General features: G+C 39.8%; 1 protein-coding gene across 6 annotated transcripts in view; it reads left to right on the top strand.

The window, feature by feature from the left end:
- Nucleotides 1–17,884, top strand: part of MEIS1 (Meis homeobox 1) — a 136,783-nt gene that overhangs the window by 112,026 nt on the left and 6,873 nt on the right. For all 6 annotated transcript variants that reach the window (XM_036435542.2, XM_036435544.2, XM_036435540.2 and 3 more), the window contains exon 9: nt 1,352–1,428. In XM_036435542.2, the coding sequence (XP_036291435.1) occupies nt 1,352–1,428 (77 nt within the window). The remainder of the gene's footprint in view (nt 1–1,351; nt 1,429–17,884) is intronic.

Raw genomic sequence — 17,884 nt, forward strand, 5'->3', positions numbered from 1 at the left:
TCAGCAGAATTCCAAACATCCTTACAAGAAGGTACGGATTTCGTTTTATTATCTAATCCTGTAATGCTTTTTTATCCCGTTTTAAGAGGAGCATAGCTGGGCTTGTTCAGAGCATGCAAACTATGCTGGTCTTTGACCTTATATTGGCCTATGGTCAGAATCCCAGCATGTGTTGACATTCAGATAGGGAAACAAACTTTGGTGGAATTGCGTTTGTTTGTGCTTCTCAGAAGAGCTCAGAGGAACAGTGGATTAAAAATGTGCCCACTTTGCCAAAACCAGTTTGGCTTAGTGGATAGAGCATCGGTCTACAGACTGAAAGGTCCTGGGTTCGATTCCGGGCAAGGGCATGTACATTGGTTGTGGGCACATCCCCGGTAGGGGGTGTGCAAGAGGCAGCTGGTCGATGTTTCTCTCTCATCAGTGTTTCTAGCTCTCTGTCCCTCTCCCTTCCTCTCTGTAAAAAATCAATAATATATATATATATATATATTTTTAAATGCACCCACTTTAATTTTGATATTTGCATCCAGCAATATGACATTTGGAGGGGGACCGTCATGCTATCAGAGTGCCTAGCTGCTGAGGGCCTCAGCTGAGACAGTTGGTCCAAAAGATTCTGCTTTGGGAGTCCAAGGTTCTAATAAAAATATTCCGTCAAGCTGAAACCGGTTTGGCTCAGTGGATAGAGTGTTGGCCTGCGGACTGAAAGGTCCTGGGTTCGATTCTGGTCAAAGGCATGTACCTTGGTTGCGGGCACATCCCCAGTGGGGGGTGTGCAAGACGCAGCTGATCAATGATTCTCTCTCATCGATGTTTCTAACTCTATCCCTCTCTCTTCCTCTCTGTAAAAAAAAAAAATCAATAAAATTATTTTAAAAAAATATTCCGTCAAGTAGCATACACTTGCGTAGGATCCAAAGGGCTTGTCTTTATCCTTATCCTATAAAACACAGCGAAGACCATTCTGAACTTGCCATGTTTGCAGCAAATAGACCTGTTAAAGGATAAACTCTGTATCAAGGTTCTGCAAGTATCCCAAGGAGCTATTTATACACTTCACTAATCTTTGTAATTGGCTGTCTTTTTACTGCCATTAATTAGATGATGTAGTATTCCATTAATAAGAGTGACACACCTCAGCATTTTTACCTTTAATTAGTCTTCCCTAGACACTTAGGTTATTGACAAACAGCCTAAATATTGCTTGACGTACCTGTCTCCTGTTTGAAGAGCATATCTGTGTGTTATTGAACCTCTGGGTTCCGCTGTGTCACCTGGCCTGGGATGTGCATGACCTTCTCTGCCCCCAGTACATGCGCACACACCTCTCTGTTCTGTTCTCTTCCAGCACCCTTACCCTTCTGAGGAACAGAAAAAGCAGTTGGCACAAGACACGGGACTCACCATCCTTCAAGTGAACAATTGGTAAGTGACTTGGCTTTGTGTTGGAGCATAATCTGCTTCCCCCTCTGGCGACCTGCAGCCAAGGTTTTGCATTAAGAAGACACACCCAGGTCGGCTGTTTTCCCTGGTGGCGTGTCTGATCCAAAAGTGAAAACAAGCTGCGGAGTGATGAGTGAGAGTCTCTGCTAATATGGAAAAGAAGGCAATGCATAGCTACCCCTCCTTTATTAACCATCACAGGGTAGGCATCGTCTAAATCAGTGTTTAAGTCATCTTCATGATGGCTCTGTGTGAGCATCCCTCTCTATGGGTCCCCTCACCCCCCACCCCCTTCTCAGGAGAATGGATAGAAAGAGTGGAACCATCCTATTTTATGTGAAACAAGAAAATTTGTACTAACTGGTTTGGCTCAGTGGATAGAGCAATGCCTGTGGACTCAAGAGTCCCAGGTTCGATTCCAGTCAAGGGCATGTACTTTGGCTGTGGGCACATTCCCAGTAAAAGGTGAGCAGAGGCAGCTGATTGATATTTCTCTCTCTCCCTCTCCTTCTCCTTTCCTCTCTGTAAAAAATCAAATATATATATATATATATATATATATATATATATATATATATATTCCACCATCACATATCGATCAGGTTTTCAATTCATTGAATAACTAAATTTAGTTATATTTTATTAGGGGTGCATTCAAGAGACACCCCCTCACCCCCCCTCACCCTTATCTCCTGTCTCTGGAAAAGGAGAAATTACTTGTTTCTACTTTGAAGCTGTTCAAAACCTGCCTGATGTGCCTCCGAACTGTTTCTAAATAAATGTATAAATTCCCGACATGGGGAGAAGCTGAGATTATGTCCCAAGAATCCGCCAACAGCATTCTGGCTTAGTGTGTGGTGTGTGCAGGAGGCTTTGAGAGGGCAGGATTTATTACCCTTTGTGAGTGTGCTGAAAGCCAGGCTCCCATAGTCACCCAGAGCTAGTGTCATATTTGAAGGGTATTGAAACCCAATATCCTCTGAAACGAAGTGTATCTAATTAATTGTCCTAATATTTTTAGATTAGTGTTTATGATGGGGGAAACCTTATCCTCTTTGAAGTAAAATCCAGAAAAAGGCCCAAAGCCTGGTTGGGGAAAGCAGAGAACTGGGAATGCCAGTCTGCAGACAGAAATGTTTCTTTCTGTTCAATAAGTGTCAAAGATTAATATTACTGAATCTCTGATTACATGGCCTAATCCATTTTGGTGAATAAATTCGTTCTTGATGTCCATTGCACCTCTATTAACAGACCCTTCTCTCTGTTAGAGAGCCTGGGAGCCTTTTGGGAGAGATTTCAGATATATTAAACTCCATTACAGGGAATGTGATTTCTGTCAATATAATTCCATGTATTCTTCAATTTAGTATTTTAGAGATAACAAGCTCCTTACAATATATTTGCCTTTGGAGGATTAATTTACAAAGTGCACTATCTTCAAGGCACAGACAGACTCACATAAGCTGTGCTTGTCAGGGTTATCAATTTCTCTGACCTCACTGCAGCCTTTGGGAGATCAATTTTTTGCAGCCCTTTTAGCCAAGTGGTTAGGGAACCGACAAAAGACACACTGCACCAAAATGTGTTACCGAGGAGGTTTTTTGGTTGGTTTATTCTTACCTTCCCCTTGTGTATAAATTTTCAAGACTGTCGATAGTATGTATTTGAACTCTTTCAACTTGTTTTGGACGTTAGTAGAAGGTAGGCCATCAATTTTACATGCACACCTAAATTCACATATAGATTCCAGGTTAAGCTGATGGGGAGGCAATTTTAATACAATGGAGGCTGCATACATATCGTATTTCCCTGGGAAATGTTCCCATTCGAGGGCCAAGGAGTGGGTGAGCTCTGATTTGAGAAGGCAAAGCTCTGCCATTCAGGGGATCTATCACACATGCCATCTCTCTTCCTTCTCAGTGTTGCTAGCAAACTTCATCCATAAACACACATGGTTACCAGAGACCAAATTGCAAGACAAGTTGCTTTCTACAGGTGGACAGACTTATGGCTATTCCTGTAGATTCAGGGGCCTGCAGGTATTCCTGTGACTCCAAGCTACGATCGCAATCTGACTGCTTCAGTTTTGTAATTAGAAAGGGGAAGGGGGACCTTAAAAACACGATGATATGTAACATATGATAATTTTTCAAAGTATATGCAGACTTTACCCTAAACTCCTATCCTGCTACTCAATTCTGCACAGGTACATCACTTAAAAATCACTTTAACTTAGTTACTCAGGACATGAGCACAGTTCTGTTCCCAAGTGGCCCTGTGTAATACACACGTGGTCTCTCTCCTTCTATTGTGAAGCAGTGACCTTTGCTTGCACTTCATTGCTTAGGATTTGGCACCTGTTCCAACTCTTAACAGCTTGGTTTGTGGTAGAGAATTCCCCTCAGCTAACTCAACGTTGTAAGAGATACTGATTCTCTTATGTTGGCTGAATATTGATATGCCCGTGTTTGATTTGAGTTTTTAATGGTTTATTAATTCCACCCACCCTTTCTGTTAAGGAGCAGATAATACATTTCTTTTTCTTTAGGATTTGGGTAGAAAATATGATGCAAAAAAAACCTGGGAAAACCCAGATGGTAGTCACACTGTGCAGACTTGAAGACTGAACAGGAGCATAACCACTGAAGTAAAATGGTTTTCATTTTACTCCATCATAATACAAATTACACAAAGCTTTTCTGAGAGCTTGTAAACATTTTTCCTGCATTGAGCATCAAGCTCCACTTATTTCCTCTGGGAAATAGCAATTTTTTGGGGGAAAAAAACAAAACAAAAAAACTTCATTCCCTTTCACTTCATTTAGCCACAACATTTAAAAATCTGTCTTCCTTCCTGGATTTCTTAAAACTTGTTAACACACATGTACATTCTGTACAAACTATGAGTCACTGTTGAAGAGATTTAATAAAATGCTGAAGGGCAGGTTGGGTGCAGATCAGTCATCATTATTGGCAGCAACATGATGTATGAAAACACACAATCTGAAAGTGAAAAATATAAATGCATGTCTGGTTGTTAGCTTGTCATAGAAACCCTGGCCCTCGCAGCCATAAGTTAGGTTTTCACTGAAAAAAATGAGATGAAAAAAGGTTGGGTGCGTTGCAATGGTTCTTTCATCTCCTTGCTGACCTGATTCTACATTTATTTGACTGACCTAGGTGATACCTACTGTCAGCCTGGGCTAACTAAGGTTAAAGCATATAGTGTTTGGGGGAAGAAGAGAATAGGGATGATTTTAACAATGTAAAATGAGGGGGATTTGATTGAGAAAAGTTTGGATTAAAAGGACTAATTTTTATACTGGGTTTACCTACCAGAATGAAAACAGAGAGGAGGAACCTGAAAATGACTGGTATTAAAATTTACAGGAATTGGGACCTAGGATGGAATGTGAAATTTATTAGGTGAGACATCATGGGATAAGTCTGTGCCAATAATTTTATTGAGAATTCAGACAATAACACAAATAATTTGGGTTAAAACATTTTTTTTTACCTATATTAAGTATTTGAGGTAACTGCATGGTTTTTAAATATCAACTTCCATAACTAATTGCCTAAATATTTCCATCTAGCATGCTGTATTACACTTACACTTGAAGCATACTAATTTTTGAAATATAGTATATGCTATAAATTTGTGTATTCCTCTTCCCTTGCTACCTCACTCCCAATTATGGTTGGATCCAAAAATGATCAATAATAGCATCTGGGGTTTTGTCTCTTTGTGTTTTCATTGTTGTTGTGTTGTATCGGCAGTGAAAATGTATTACTCATGTGTTGAATGTGGTCATCATTTAAACAGAAACTTCTTAAAATTTGAGATTAGATGGTTGTTTGAGTCTTTAACTATTTAGATAGAACTTTAAAGAAAACATATAAGTATCACCAGATAAGGACCAGGCCAGCTGTGGGTTTGCCTCGGGCCTGCCTGTAGTGTGTGGGTTCTTCACTTTGTGCAGGAAAGATTTCATAGGGGGAGCCCAGGTGATTTTGAGAGTAGGTTTATGACAGGTGGGTACAGTGAAACAAAGGAAGGACTTAGGGCAGAAGAATCAATAGGAGCGAGCCTAAAATACACACACACACACACACACACACACACACACACACACACACAGTTAATACTTAGTTCTCTTTTCTCCAGACCAACTTTATTTCTTTATATCAAGAATGTGAGTGTAGAATGGTTAAATCAAAACAGCCTTATATGTTTCCACAGCAATGTGGTAGGCCTGGGAATTGCACGTGATGAAAACGTGTGCCTGTGATTGTAGCTTATTTGCTGGATGCCTTGGACAGACGCATCCTGCCTCAGCAGAGTTCTAGCCGCGGGTGCGCTGACTACATTTTACATTTCTTTGTTTACTCCTTCTCATCCCAACATTTTCCCATTAAGGATAAAGTAGAATGAATGGCCCCTACCCTCTGAGAAGGCAATACAGATCTTAAGGTGCACGCCATGTAATGTATGTGAAATACAGTATGTGTGTGGAGAGAAAAACCACCGTCCAGCAGTGGGGTACATACAATTCCAGAGAGCATCCTATCAGCTGAGATGACAGTTTACAGAAGGATCTCGGAGCCACAGGTCTCAGGCTGAGTACCCACACCAGATTTTCTTAGTTGCTTCATTTACTGCCTGCAAAACTGTAAAGCGTTCAGGCATCACTTCCCATTTATTCTTAGTGGGGGGAAACGTCTGTTATCCCTAGAGATTTATGCCACTGGCAGGTAAAAATGCAAACTTATTTTTTTAAAAAAATAGGATCTCCTTTATTATTATAAACAGATTCAACTGATAAAGGTCAGGTTTCTTTCTGAGTTATGGTAATCGTGGAGCAAATACTTTTATAAGTAATCAAAGATCCTATAAATATAGGTACCTGCACAGATGTAAATGTTAAAACATTCACAAATTATCCTTTCAACTTCTGTGATCTAAAAATCAATAGGGGGTCATAGGGTTTCGTAGAATTGCTCTGTTTTTTTCTCCCGACGTAATTTAATAATACATTTTACAGATGTTGTTTAAACATGAGCTGCAGATTGTTTTGTCAATAAAGCTAAACAGAGGCATGACACAAAAGCAGGAGAAACAAATGTAAAAGAGACAGGGCACCCTGCAAGGGGTAACTGGGCCATTCGTTTGTTATTTGGCTCCAGAATAACAGGGTGTTGCAGGGTATCTGGGTACAGACTGGTTTCCCTCGCCTAGGAATTACCCAGGGATGGCACCACTTCACACACAAAAGGTAATTTTTATTAAGCAGGTGCCTTAACATTTTCCCTTGAGAATTTAAATGTAACCTACACTTAAGGTAAGACTTTGTAATTGATCAATGGAGTAACAGGTGCAGGATCCTTGAAGGAAGGAGCAGAAGGAGATAGAAATTTGAAAATCCTCCAGAACGTTTTGGAACGAGTTGTGGTTCTTCCAGCCACAGTGAAGTGCTAAGCTTTTCACCTTGAGTGTCAATTCTAGTAATATTACCTTTACCGACGCTTACTCCGGGCTCAGATTCTAGCAATCAGTAATACTCGCCAGATAAAATACTGTCTAGTTGCTCATAAGAAAATATTGAAATCAGTCAAAAAATGTTTAGCTTGCATATTGCCTGAGACAGAGCTGCTGGCACGGGGCCAGCAGGCAGGGTGTGATGGGGAAAAGCTGAGCAAATAGCTCGCAGGGAAAAGAGCTGTGAATTTAGAAACCTTCAGGTATTGTCATGTCAGAGTCTTAGGAGTTCAACAGAGACACTGCTTTTGTGTGCAGGTTTTGAAAATGTACAACAGACAATCCTCTTTGAAAAGGACTCTGTTCAGTAGAGTTGGTTGTAAGTTTCATGTCATAAATTCACCCAGAATCCCCCCTCCCCCATCCCACCCTAGGTGAAATCCCATCCTTCATATTGTGAGGGATGGGGACCCTTGAGGAAGGGGTTGGAGTCAGCTCTCTGTTGGATGGAAAAGCCCTGTCCTTCCTCCAGGGACCCTGAGTGCAGGTGAGAAGAGGAATGGGAAGGGGCAGGTGGCTGGGCGCTGGACCTGAGAGCCCAAGGACTGTTTTGTGTCACCGCTGTCTCCTTCCACCGGCGTTCAAAGCCAGTGAAGTTGAGAGTCGGTACCACCTGAGGATGTTTTTCAGGACTATTAGGGCTGGGGTTCAAGGAGGCCCAGAGTCAGTGAACTGGGAGACTGATGTGCCATCATGGGCCCCATGCTTCTGAGTACCTGTGACCCCTTTCAAGGTAGTGAGAGCAGTGGCTGGGTGGTTGACATTGAACATGGTGTGTAGATCAGCAGGACTGGCTGCAAATTGTTGTTTTCAGTTCTTGGCACAGGAAATGGAAAGAACTCCTTTCATGTCATGGGACCTGGCAGGGCTGGGCCAGCCGCCCAGGTACTCGCAGACAGCATGGGAAGTGAGGGGGCTGAGAGGTATCAGGGTCAAGGGAAAGAGCCCGCATCCACAGATGGCTAACGGACAAATTCCCTTCTAAACCCCATGACAACATACAACTTACATAGGGCGAGAAAGGGGAGGGATTATCTGGGCGAAAGAGCATTTCAAGTCAAGACATTTCATCTATCCTCCCCACTCCTCACCAATGAGATGCACGTCCTTGATCAAGTCACTCTATCTCCATGGTAACAGCTTCCTCCACCTTCAGTGGTCAGGTAGGACTGATTACTGGGACTCAGCTTCTTCCAGCTCTAATGCTCTTGAGCCGTGGTCGGCAAACCACGGCTCTCGAGCCACATGCGGCTCTTTGGTCCCTTGAGTGTGGCTCTTCCACAAAATACCATGGCCTGGGCGAGTTTTGAAGAAGCAGCGTAAGAAGAAGTTTAAGTTTAAAAAATTTGGCTCTCAAAAGAAATTTCAGTCGTTGTCCTGTTGATATTTGGCTCTGATGACTAATGAGTTTGCCGACCACTGGCCTACACCCTCAGACTGTGTGATAATTAATATGAACCAAAGAGGAGCAAGGTTAGTGTTTTGAAACTGATTCTGATTCCAACTTTACAGTGGGACTGGAAAAAAGAGCAAGTCCTTTGATAAAGAGACAAATAGGAAAACTAACTAAAAGTTGTTCTTTTTCTTAACCTGAAAAAAGCACATCAAGCCCGGTAAAATAAAAACTAGTTGAAATTAAACATTATCGCAAGACATGAAAACCATGTATGCTGTCATTTCGGGACTCCTAATAGAGACAGATCAGTTGTTTTGAGCCGTGTGCTCTGAGCCTACGAAGGGCATGACAGATAATAGGCTCGAAATTTCTGAAGTTCCTGCACAGCAAAATGTGTTTTTTCCTCGGGCGCTCAATCTTTTCCTCTCGTAATTTTGTACATGACAAACTTTTTAGTGGGTGCATTAATAATCTATAAGTAATGGGTTGTCAGGTGTCAGTTAGATAAGATGAGAAGACTGTTTAAAAGCATCATCCATGTGCCGCTTTGCATGCGTTTTATAGGTCAGGAGAAATGTTTTTGAATGGCGGTTGTATGCACCCGCCGGGGTGTGTGTTTCCGTGTTCCCCCCCCCCCCCCCGCCCCGCCTCCCCCCAGTCTCTCTCCTTTGGCCCCGCTCCAGGTATACGTGGAAGAACTGTATTGTGTTACATAAATCCTGCATGTAGGAGCAGATTGGAAACCCACACTGTGTGAACCAAGGGGACACATGTCTCCGCTGTCTTCTGTAAGCTGGTTTTCGTTTCTCCAGGGTTTACTCTTTTTTTTTTTTCTTCTGAAAGGAAACTTTGTCAGGGGAAGCAGCCTCCGCCCAGAGGGACCCTGCAGCTTAGCCATCCAGAGGTTCCTAAGCAAGTCAGGTTTAGGTCTATTCTTGTCAAATCGGTCTTAAGTGTGTTTACATACAGTTTGCCTTTCTGGTATTTTCTGCTTGCACAGACCTGATCTCCACCTATTTTGTGTCAACAGTTGCCGGGGCTGGTGTTGGGTGATTAACCACGGAGCACCGGAGCCCTGCATGCACGGTGCCCACAGAGACCCCCTCTTCCCTCTCACTTACATCATCATCTTGCTCCAGGCTGCGCCTACATAAAACAAACAGCATTTCTGAGTGGTTAAAAAGTCAGCCTGAGACATGAAAAAAAAAAAAAATGGGGCAAATGTTGCCTCTTTGTTGAATAAAACAGTTTTCTCAGAAATGGAGCGCAGCCAGGGGCGCGGGGGAAGGAAGTGTTTCTGAGGGCCAACGTTGTCTTGGATCCGGGCCGCCTCACTCCCCATGTGTGAATGCCTCGAGCTTTGTGTAAATGCTCAGCGTTTTCGTTCTGTTCCTGTTTTAATGTTTAAGGGGAAAGGGAACATTAAAAAACAAAACACAGCCCTCCAACAACCTGAGTGCCTGCAACTTTGGGCAAATACAGGGCTCCTCCCTGCCTCATGGTGGATATTTTCCTCTTTCATTCATTTCCATTCTTACAGGGCTTTTCAGCCCGGCCCATTAGGATGGGAAATAATTAACTCTATGGGGCTCTTGACACCTGAACAATAACAAATAAACGGGAAACCTTAATGGGTTCCCATCCTTGAGAGCTCCCTTTTCCTCTTTACCCTCTTAACTGATGGATGGGACCAACCGAAGGGCCCAACGCCTCAGAAGATTTAGATCCATCTCTGAAGAAGGAAGAGGTACTTCCTTTCTCAAGCACATTAACCCTTTCAGACCTGTGAGGATTATCGGTCTTGGGTTCCCAATGTAGCTTAGCTCAGAAATGAATTGCAGGTCCTTGGGAGATCTGGCTGAATATTGATCAAGTCACTGCTTTTCCAGAATAGCATAGGGCCTAGGGACAGAAGTGACAGGTGCTGTGATTGAAAGCACCCGTAAGTGTCTACTGCTTTCTTTCCACTCTAGGATGCTGATGTAAATGTGCACCCGCGTGTCTGAAGGTCATTGTCTGGTTGAGGGACCTGGTTGGCCCATATCCCCAGAACATGTGCTGTGGCTGACTATGTGATCCCTAGTTTGGGTCAGAGTTCATACGTACTTGCAAAGGGCAGGGCATAGGGGGTGGTGAAAAGCTAAGAGAAGGAACTGTACGTGTCCAAAGATGTCAGATCTCAACCTCCATGGCTGGTCACCTGGCAATGCCGCTTACGGAACGGAAAGTGCAATGGATCATGGGAGGGATTCCCATCCCCAGGGCCAAGGCGGGGTAGGGGGCAGAAAAGGCACATCAGAATCATTCTGAGTGAATGCGATGTAAAAAAGCTTCCTGAGAATTAACTGTTGATTTGAGTCCTGTCATTTCTTTTTTTTTCTTTTTCTTTGCCCCCATTTTTTAATTAACGTATTATATGTGTACATATCTTACCCTTGCCCCCCCTCACTCCCAAACATACCCTCAACCCCCAATGTTTTGCATCCACTGGTTATGCTCATATGCATGCAGACAAGTCCTTTGGTTGATCTCTTATCTCCCCCTGTCATTTCTTTTAAAATTGCCAATAACAAAGGGACATGGGGTTTTGACATTTGTCAAAAGGGGACCTGGATTGCAATTTTGGGAACCCTGTGCTATCGAATGACAGAAGCACAGGATTTTATGCATCATGTGACAGTTGGGGCTCAGGGCCTTTCAACATTCCTCTACCAATTAGAGGTGAGGAAGGGGCTGATTCCTGCTCCAGCGCCTCTTCCCTTACATATTTACTTTTAATAGCTGTCATTGAGGTATAATGCACATACCATGCAATTTACCCATTTACAGTATAAAATTCAATGGGTTTTTGTAGGGAAGCTATCCCCACAGTCAATTTTAGAACACTTTCACCACCTCAAAAAGAAACCCTGTCCCCTTCATCTATCTTGTTTTAATTTTTTATTGTAGTAACATTGGTTAATAATATTATATAAATTCCAGGTGTACCACATTATAATTTAATACCTGTATGCTCTATTATCTGTACCCTTTACCTAATACCCCACCCTATACTTCCATCCATCCTACCAGTCCTGGAAACCATGAATCTACTTTCTGACCCTATAGATTTGCCTCATCTGGGTATTTCACATAAGTATTGTCATATAATATGTGATCTTTTGTGACTGGCATTTTTCTCTTAGACTAATGTTTTTAAATTTTCTCCACATTATAAAGAGTGTTGTCAGTACTTTCATTTTTATTGATAAATAATATTCCATTTTATGGCTATGCCACATTTTGTTTATCTATGCAGCATTGGTGGACATTTGAGTGGTTTCTACCTCTTGCTGCTATAAGCATTCATGTACAAGTATGTGTATTTTTGCATGCCATTAGATATTTTTGAGAACCATAATAACAGTGTCCATCAAACCCCTGTCTTAGATTTTACAATTTTCTGAGCACTTGCCAGTGTTTTGACTGTGATAATTGTGTATAATATTGTACAAGGAAAAAGGTAGCTACTCATAAGTAGAATTCATATTCTCCAAACTTTTTTCAGGGTGCCTTGGATTCCCATAAACATTTTTCAAAGATTTGACATGTTCTAAGAGGAAATAATTTTGTTTGTTTTAGTGTCTTTATATAAAAATTTTTGTCATATACCTCAATTGAGAGATTTTTGCCTTTTAATATAAGTGGTTCCATTGGTATTTAGGAGGCTACATTTTGACATACAATACTGTGGTTTCAAGCCTTCCTAATTGAAACACAAGTTACAATGAACATTCTAAGGAGTAGAGACAGGCCCCCATTCAAGTCAAGTCATCTTCATTGTGGCATTCTATAGCCTAAGCTATAGAGAGTAGAAATCAGCTAAATTCTGAAATATTCTCCCTTGGTATGAGTGGAGACTCCAGGCCAGAGAAGTTTGGGATTGGTCAAGGCTTGGGAACTAAGGCAAAGAAAGGAGAGATCCTAAAGAAAGGAAAGAGCTCACAGAGGTTAATAAAATTAAATGGGTTTCAGAAGTACAAATATATAATACATCATCTGTATATTTGTTTTGTGTGTTCATCACCCCAAGTCTCCTTCCATTACTATTTATCCTTCTATTATCCTCTTTACCTCTCCCAGCCTTCTTTTTCCCCCAGTAATCACCCATCCTGTTGTCTGTCTACGAGTTTATTTATTTATTTTTTGAATTAAAAAAAAAAATCACTTTGCAATTTGCTTTCAAGAAAAAAAAAACCTTTGTTCTATATAACCAAGTGATAAAAATGTTTGGACATTATTTCAACATCTAAAGTTCAACATCATATATGGATTTTGCTATTTCTTTGTGTTAAAATACTCAACTAATTAGTGATTTCTTTTTACTGGTTGCTTTGAAAAGATTTTTTATATGTAATTAACTTCCTCAATTTCAGCCCTTTCTAGAGTAATTTAACAAATGTACCCATCACTGAAGGGACCACTGACTGATGGTCTTAGTGTGATTGGAGCAAATTCCAATATTGTGCTTCTAAGGTGGATGGGGAGCAGGACCCTGCTCCTTTCTGCCCTCCTGTCCACTCTCCTCCTCCACCCTCAGACACACAGATGATGTATTGCAGTCCTGGAACTGTCAGATCCTGGAGGAGCTTGAGAAACTAGAGAAAGGTGCCAAAAGCATGACTTCATAAGGTTTGACTTGAGATGGAGTCAACTTTCTTGAGCATCTTAAAATCACGTTTCATGAAATTTTATTTCACAGTGAAAGGGAGTGTAGAAGGCTTGGCCCTTGAAGACTGCCAGTTATGGATCATTAAATCCAATAAGTGAATGTAAATCTAAAATGAAGAATTCCAACAAACGATTTTGAAGCTGATTTCTTGTTTTAAACAGCAGAGCGTTATTTTGGAGATAGCTAGAACTCTTTCCCTGAAGGGTTTGTTTATAAGACAGGCCTTAAAGTTATTAGGAAATGCTGAGTTTTAAAACATGTAATATATATGGTTTTATTTAAAAGACTGTGATAAAGTTGAAGGAAATGCTACAGTAAAGAAAATTTATGGACTAGAAAAAGGACAAAATTCTGGAATTCAGCAACTACCTTCCAATATGACATTTTATAGTTGAAGATTTAATCCTATAGAAATTACCAAATGAATTATGTATCAATTAAGCATTATACTTACATGTTGTTTATTATTAACTGAATAAAGAATAATGCATGCAGAAATCACCAGTCCTTACACTTAAAAGTGCACGGTATTAATTTTTATTATAAAATATTATTAAAGTATAGCTATTCCTAACTATAGCTAAATATTAATCAAAGATGAGTATAATTTACACTTCCTTTGATGAATGGTATAGGTATAGAAGGCATTTTTACTAACATATCCCACTATTTAATGAAATCTTTTCTTTAATATTAAGTTGCTAATTTTAGTTTCTCGGGGATATGGGAGAGTATTGTAAAATGATATTCCTCCATATTCAATGGATACCTATCTTCATGCTGACTATTCACTTATGCCTAGATGGCAAGAAGCACTATGGGGATGACTGAGAGTCATGTCATTGTTTAGAAACAGCAGTATTTTGATTTTCTGTGGTTCATCAAGTTGGCAGTGACTTGCTCAAGTAACAAAATGTGGACACCCCTTAATCATCAGTGAATAAAGCAGGGCTGCAAAGATCGAGTAATAGACTTCATTGAGGCAAGGTGAAAGTGCCTTTTCTGAAAGTGAGCACGTCATTTTTCCTTGTTTTTGTTGGCATTAGAAAACTATACAAGGAAGTGTCAGGGGGTAAAAGTATAGGAAAGGGGCGAATATGTGTGGAAACGTTGCCTGTGGCCTGGGAAAATGCACCTAGTGTTTTGGTTGAGATGGATGCCCACTACAATCTCTCCACCTTTCCTGGTTCTCAGGGAGGGGAAACTAAACTTAGCACTCCAGCTTTGTGGGAAGGAACCAGGGCAAGGAGTGGACAATAAACTAAAGGACAAAGGTCAACTTTAGAAAGCTGTTCTACCAGATCTTGCTCAGAAAACTATTCAGGTATTCAGAGACTGAGAAGAAAAGGAGATAGGTGGGATTGGCAGAATGAAAAAATTTAAAAGCCTAATGATTAAAAAAAAATCTAGGGGGCCAACAGAAGAAAGAATAAAGCAAAAATTTCTGTTTTGTTTTGTTTTGTTTTATTTATTTATTTATTTATTTTTTTTGCATAAGTCAGGATTCATCTTCCATTCTCCTTATCTGATTCCTATTTAAAAATTTAAAGAATAAAAAAAAAATTTAAAGAATAAAATTCAATTTGGAGATGATCCCCTGTGTAATATTTTTGAAGATTTTGCTTCCCTTTTAACCTCTCATTCCCTCTTATTAGGATTCGTATCCTAAACAAATAACTCAGTAAAAAGAAATATATCTCAGTTTATTTTGACATGGAATAAAGCTATAAAGCCAATCCATTCAATTACTTTTCTTTTTAAAATGTCTTGTTTTGAGAAAGGAGATAGTTTGGTCACAGGAAGGAATTCCAATCCCTGATTCTTTGAAAAAAGGGAATATAAGAATTCTTTTCCTCATTTAGTCTTCTACCGCCTACAGGGGGTCCAGTTTTTAAAGAGAACTTTACAAAAGAAGAGTGTGATTTCAAAGCAAAATGGATTCGAAAAAATATACCTTGATGTTCAGGATGTAATGTGTGGAAAGGCAAAAAGAATGTTTCCCAATCTGAAAGCACACTCCACTGAAAGGCTTACCTTTTAATTGCCCAGTTTATGGCAAATTTGAGCTGCATTTTATGAAACCAACGTGTGAAACTCCTTTAATGAGGAAGAAAAACCGTCCTGTTGTCAGGTATTCCTGACATTATACAACGGAATTTTAAGGGCTGTAATGGTTGGACATACGTTGTAAAAGCTTTCTCTTATGTCTTTAAACCAACAAGCTTTTTAAAGAGACCTTATTATCAGTATGGACAATTCTAAAGATTGTATGGAGTTCATGGGTATATTTTATCTGAAACCACTACTTTGTGGTTGTTGGAGAATGTACATTTTATTGTACATTCACATTGGAATTTTGTCATTTTTTTTCATTTCTCTCTAAAAACACTGTTTCTTCTTATGTTCAAGCTCTAATATATATTTATGTATTCGTACATAAATGGTGATATATATTTATACACACATGTATGAGCTTAAAAATAAGTATTTTACTGATGCTTCTTGAAATGACAGTATTTTAAGGAGATATGTCCATGTAAGTTCACATAAAATCTGAAGACCTTTTTTTGGTTCATTGTTTAGAAAATTCTTGATAATTTAGAATCTTCCACAATGGAAAGTAAAGCATTCTGTCACAAAAGTGGGGAGGATGAGACACAAGGTCAAAGGGCATTTTAGAAACAAACAGCTGGGCCAGTTTATTTAAACAGATACAGGGATGGGGGAACTGACCTCTGTTTGACTTATAGTGGGAGGAGCAAGAATGTCATTTTATTACTTTGCCCAGAAGGAAAATGTTTTTGTATCTGAATTCACCCCGAAGCCATCTAAGTACACGGCTTTGCTGTATGTAGCATACTTCCAAAGAGAGTACATATAAGATAGTCTAGGATAATGATAAAATACACTAAAGAGAATCAAATGTTCAGATGGTTTTAAGATCAAAGAGATCATGTTTTAAAACATAAAATATTTGGTTGTTAGTTGTCTTAGATAAAGATATCTATCATGACCCCAGATAACAGTGTATTTCATTTAAGTATAGGAATTGTAAACTGGTAACATTCTGAGAGTTTAAGATGTCCTGTATGAGTTGATAAAGTTTTCAAAAATGAGAAGTTCCAAGTATGTAGTTCAGACAAAGTGATTAGGTGTTCTTGGGTTTTCAATGTTTTTTTTATTTTTTTATTTTATTTAATGGAATATCTTCATGTCTACATAGCCTAACGGTAGCCTACATTGGTGCAGTCAATAATAACAACTGATTATTGCCACCGAAAGAAAAGGATCAGTACCTAGTACCTGGGGGCCCTTAGTTGAGAGGCTGTGCTGAGGTGTTTACTTGCTATGTGAGGACCCGAGCAGGGCTAGCATAACAGCATGTAGTGTTGTCCACTGAAGACCTTCAGAGGCACACAAACCTCAACATAGTGAGCAGAGCGTGGGCCAAATGATGAATGGACTCAACATCCTAGAACAACTCACATCCTTGAATGGCATTGTTGAGAAGCACAGATGTGTAACCTAAGGAGAAGAGGGGAGAAGCCAATGGAGCATGATTGGCTATAGTTTAGTAAATATTTGAAAGGCAATCCTGAAGAAGTAATATTTAAGTTGTTTAAATTACCCCCAAGAATTTGTCCTGGTGAAAGCACTTTAGATTAAGCGAAACAGAAGCAGCTGACAGTTGCCTGGCTCATACAATGAGTGGGCTCTCAGGTGAGGTGGCAAGTATGGTATTAGAAACAGCCCAGCAGAGGTTACCCCTCTTGATAGCCATTACATGGGGATGATAAAAGAGTGAAAACAAGTCAGTGATCAAGCTAGGTGACTACGAAAGCCCCTTCCAAAACCGAGGTGTGATTTTTCTATCATTCCTTGGGTTGAATGGTCATGGATTCAAACTTGAGTTGGTTAGTATGAATTGATCTTTGGAAATCTGAATATACAGATGGCAAGGAGGCAAGCTATGGAATATGGATAACTCAAGTCACCAAATCTTCTTATTCATAGTTTTATCTTTGTCTATATACACTAGCAATACAGTCATCAAAATCCCCAATCTACAAAATGGTCAGTCATGCTTAGTCTTGGAATCAACAGTAGAGTTGTTGCCAGTGTTGATTGGCTCTAAATCACCTCATTTAAAATTATCTGTGTACTTCAGAATATTCTAGATGGGTGGCACAGTCGTGGCCATGCTATGCTTAGGACATTAGAGAGGGGGGTACTTGATACTATTCGCCAGCTGTCTGTCACTCAGCAAATTATTAACATCTCTTGGGTAACATGTGACCTCAAATAAGTCATTTAATTTACCAGAGCTGTGGTTTCTCATTGGTTAAAAAGTGTTCTTCCTAGTTTTAGATAAATAGTATAAGTCATATCCACAAAATATTATGTTTTAAAAAGGACTTTTTAAAAAGTTACCAGACAGACTTTCTTCATCCTAAAAGCCTACAGACTATGAACAGTAGCATAGATAAAGAACTGATTTTTGGTATATTTACCTAGATTAGTTACTATGAAAATTACTTTTGGTATATGCAGAAAATTAATATTAAATAATTTTCTAATTGGTCATGCAGTGAAGGCAGCTAATGAAAAGGCAGATTTTTTTTCCATTTTAATTGGTTATTTCACATGGTGTTTGTGCTACACCTGTGCTTATAATGAGAATGGAGAATTAATCTAACCTTCTGCTCACATGATTCCAATTTTCATGGTTTATACAAGATAATGATAACCTGATTTGCAACACCATTTGTTTTAGATCTGTGCTTTAAATATTT

Source organism: Pipistrellus kuhlii, unplaced genomic scaffold (assembly GCF_014108245.1).
Source record: "Pipistrellus kuhlii isolate mPipKuh1 unplaced genomic scaffold, mPipKuh1.p scaffold_m20_p_13, whole genome shotgun sequence".
NCBI classification, from domain to species: domain Eukaryota; kingdom Metazoa; phylum Chordata; class Mammalia; order Chiroptera; family Vespertilionidae; genus Pipistrellus; species Pipistrellus kuhlii.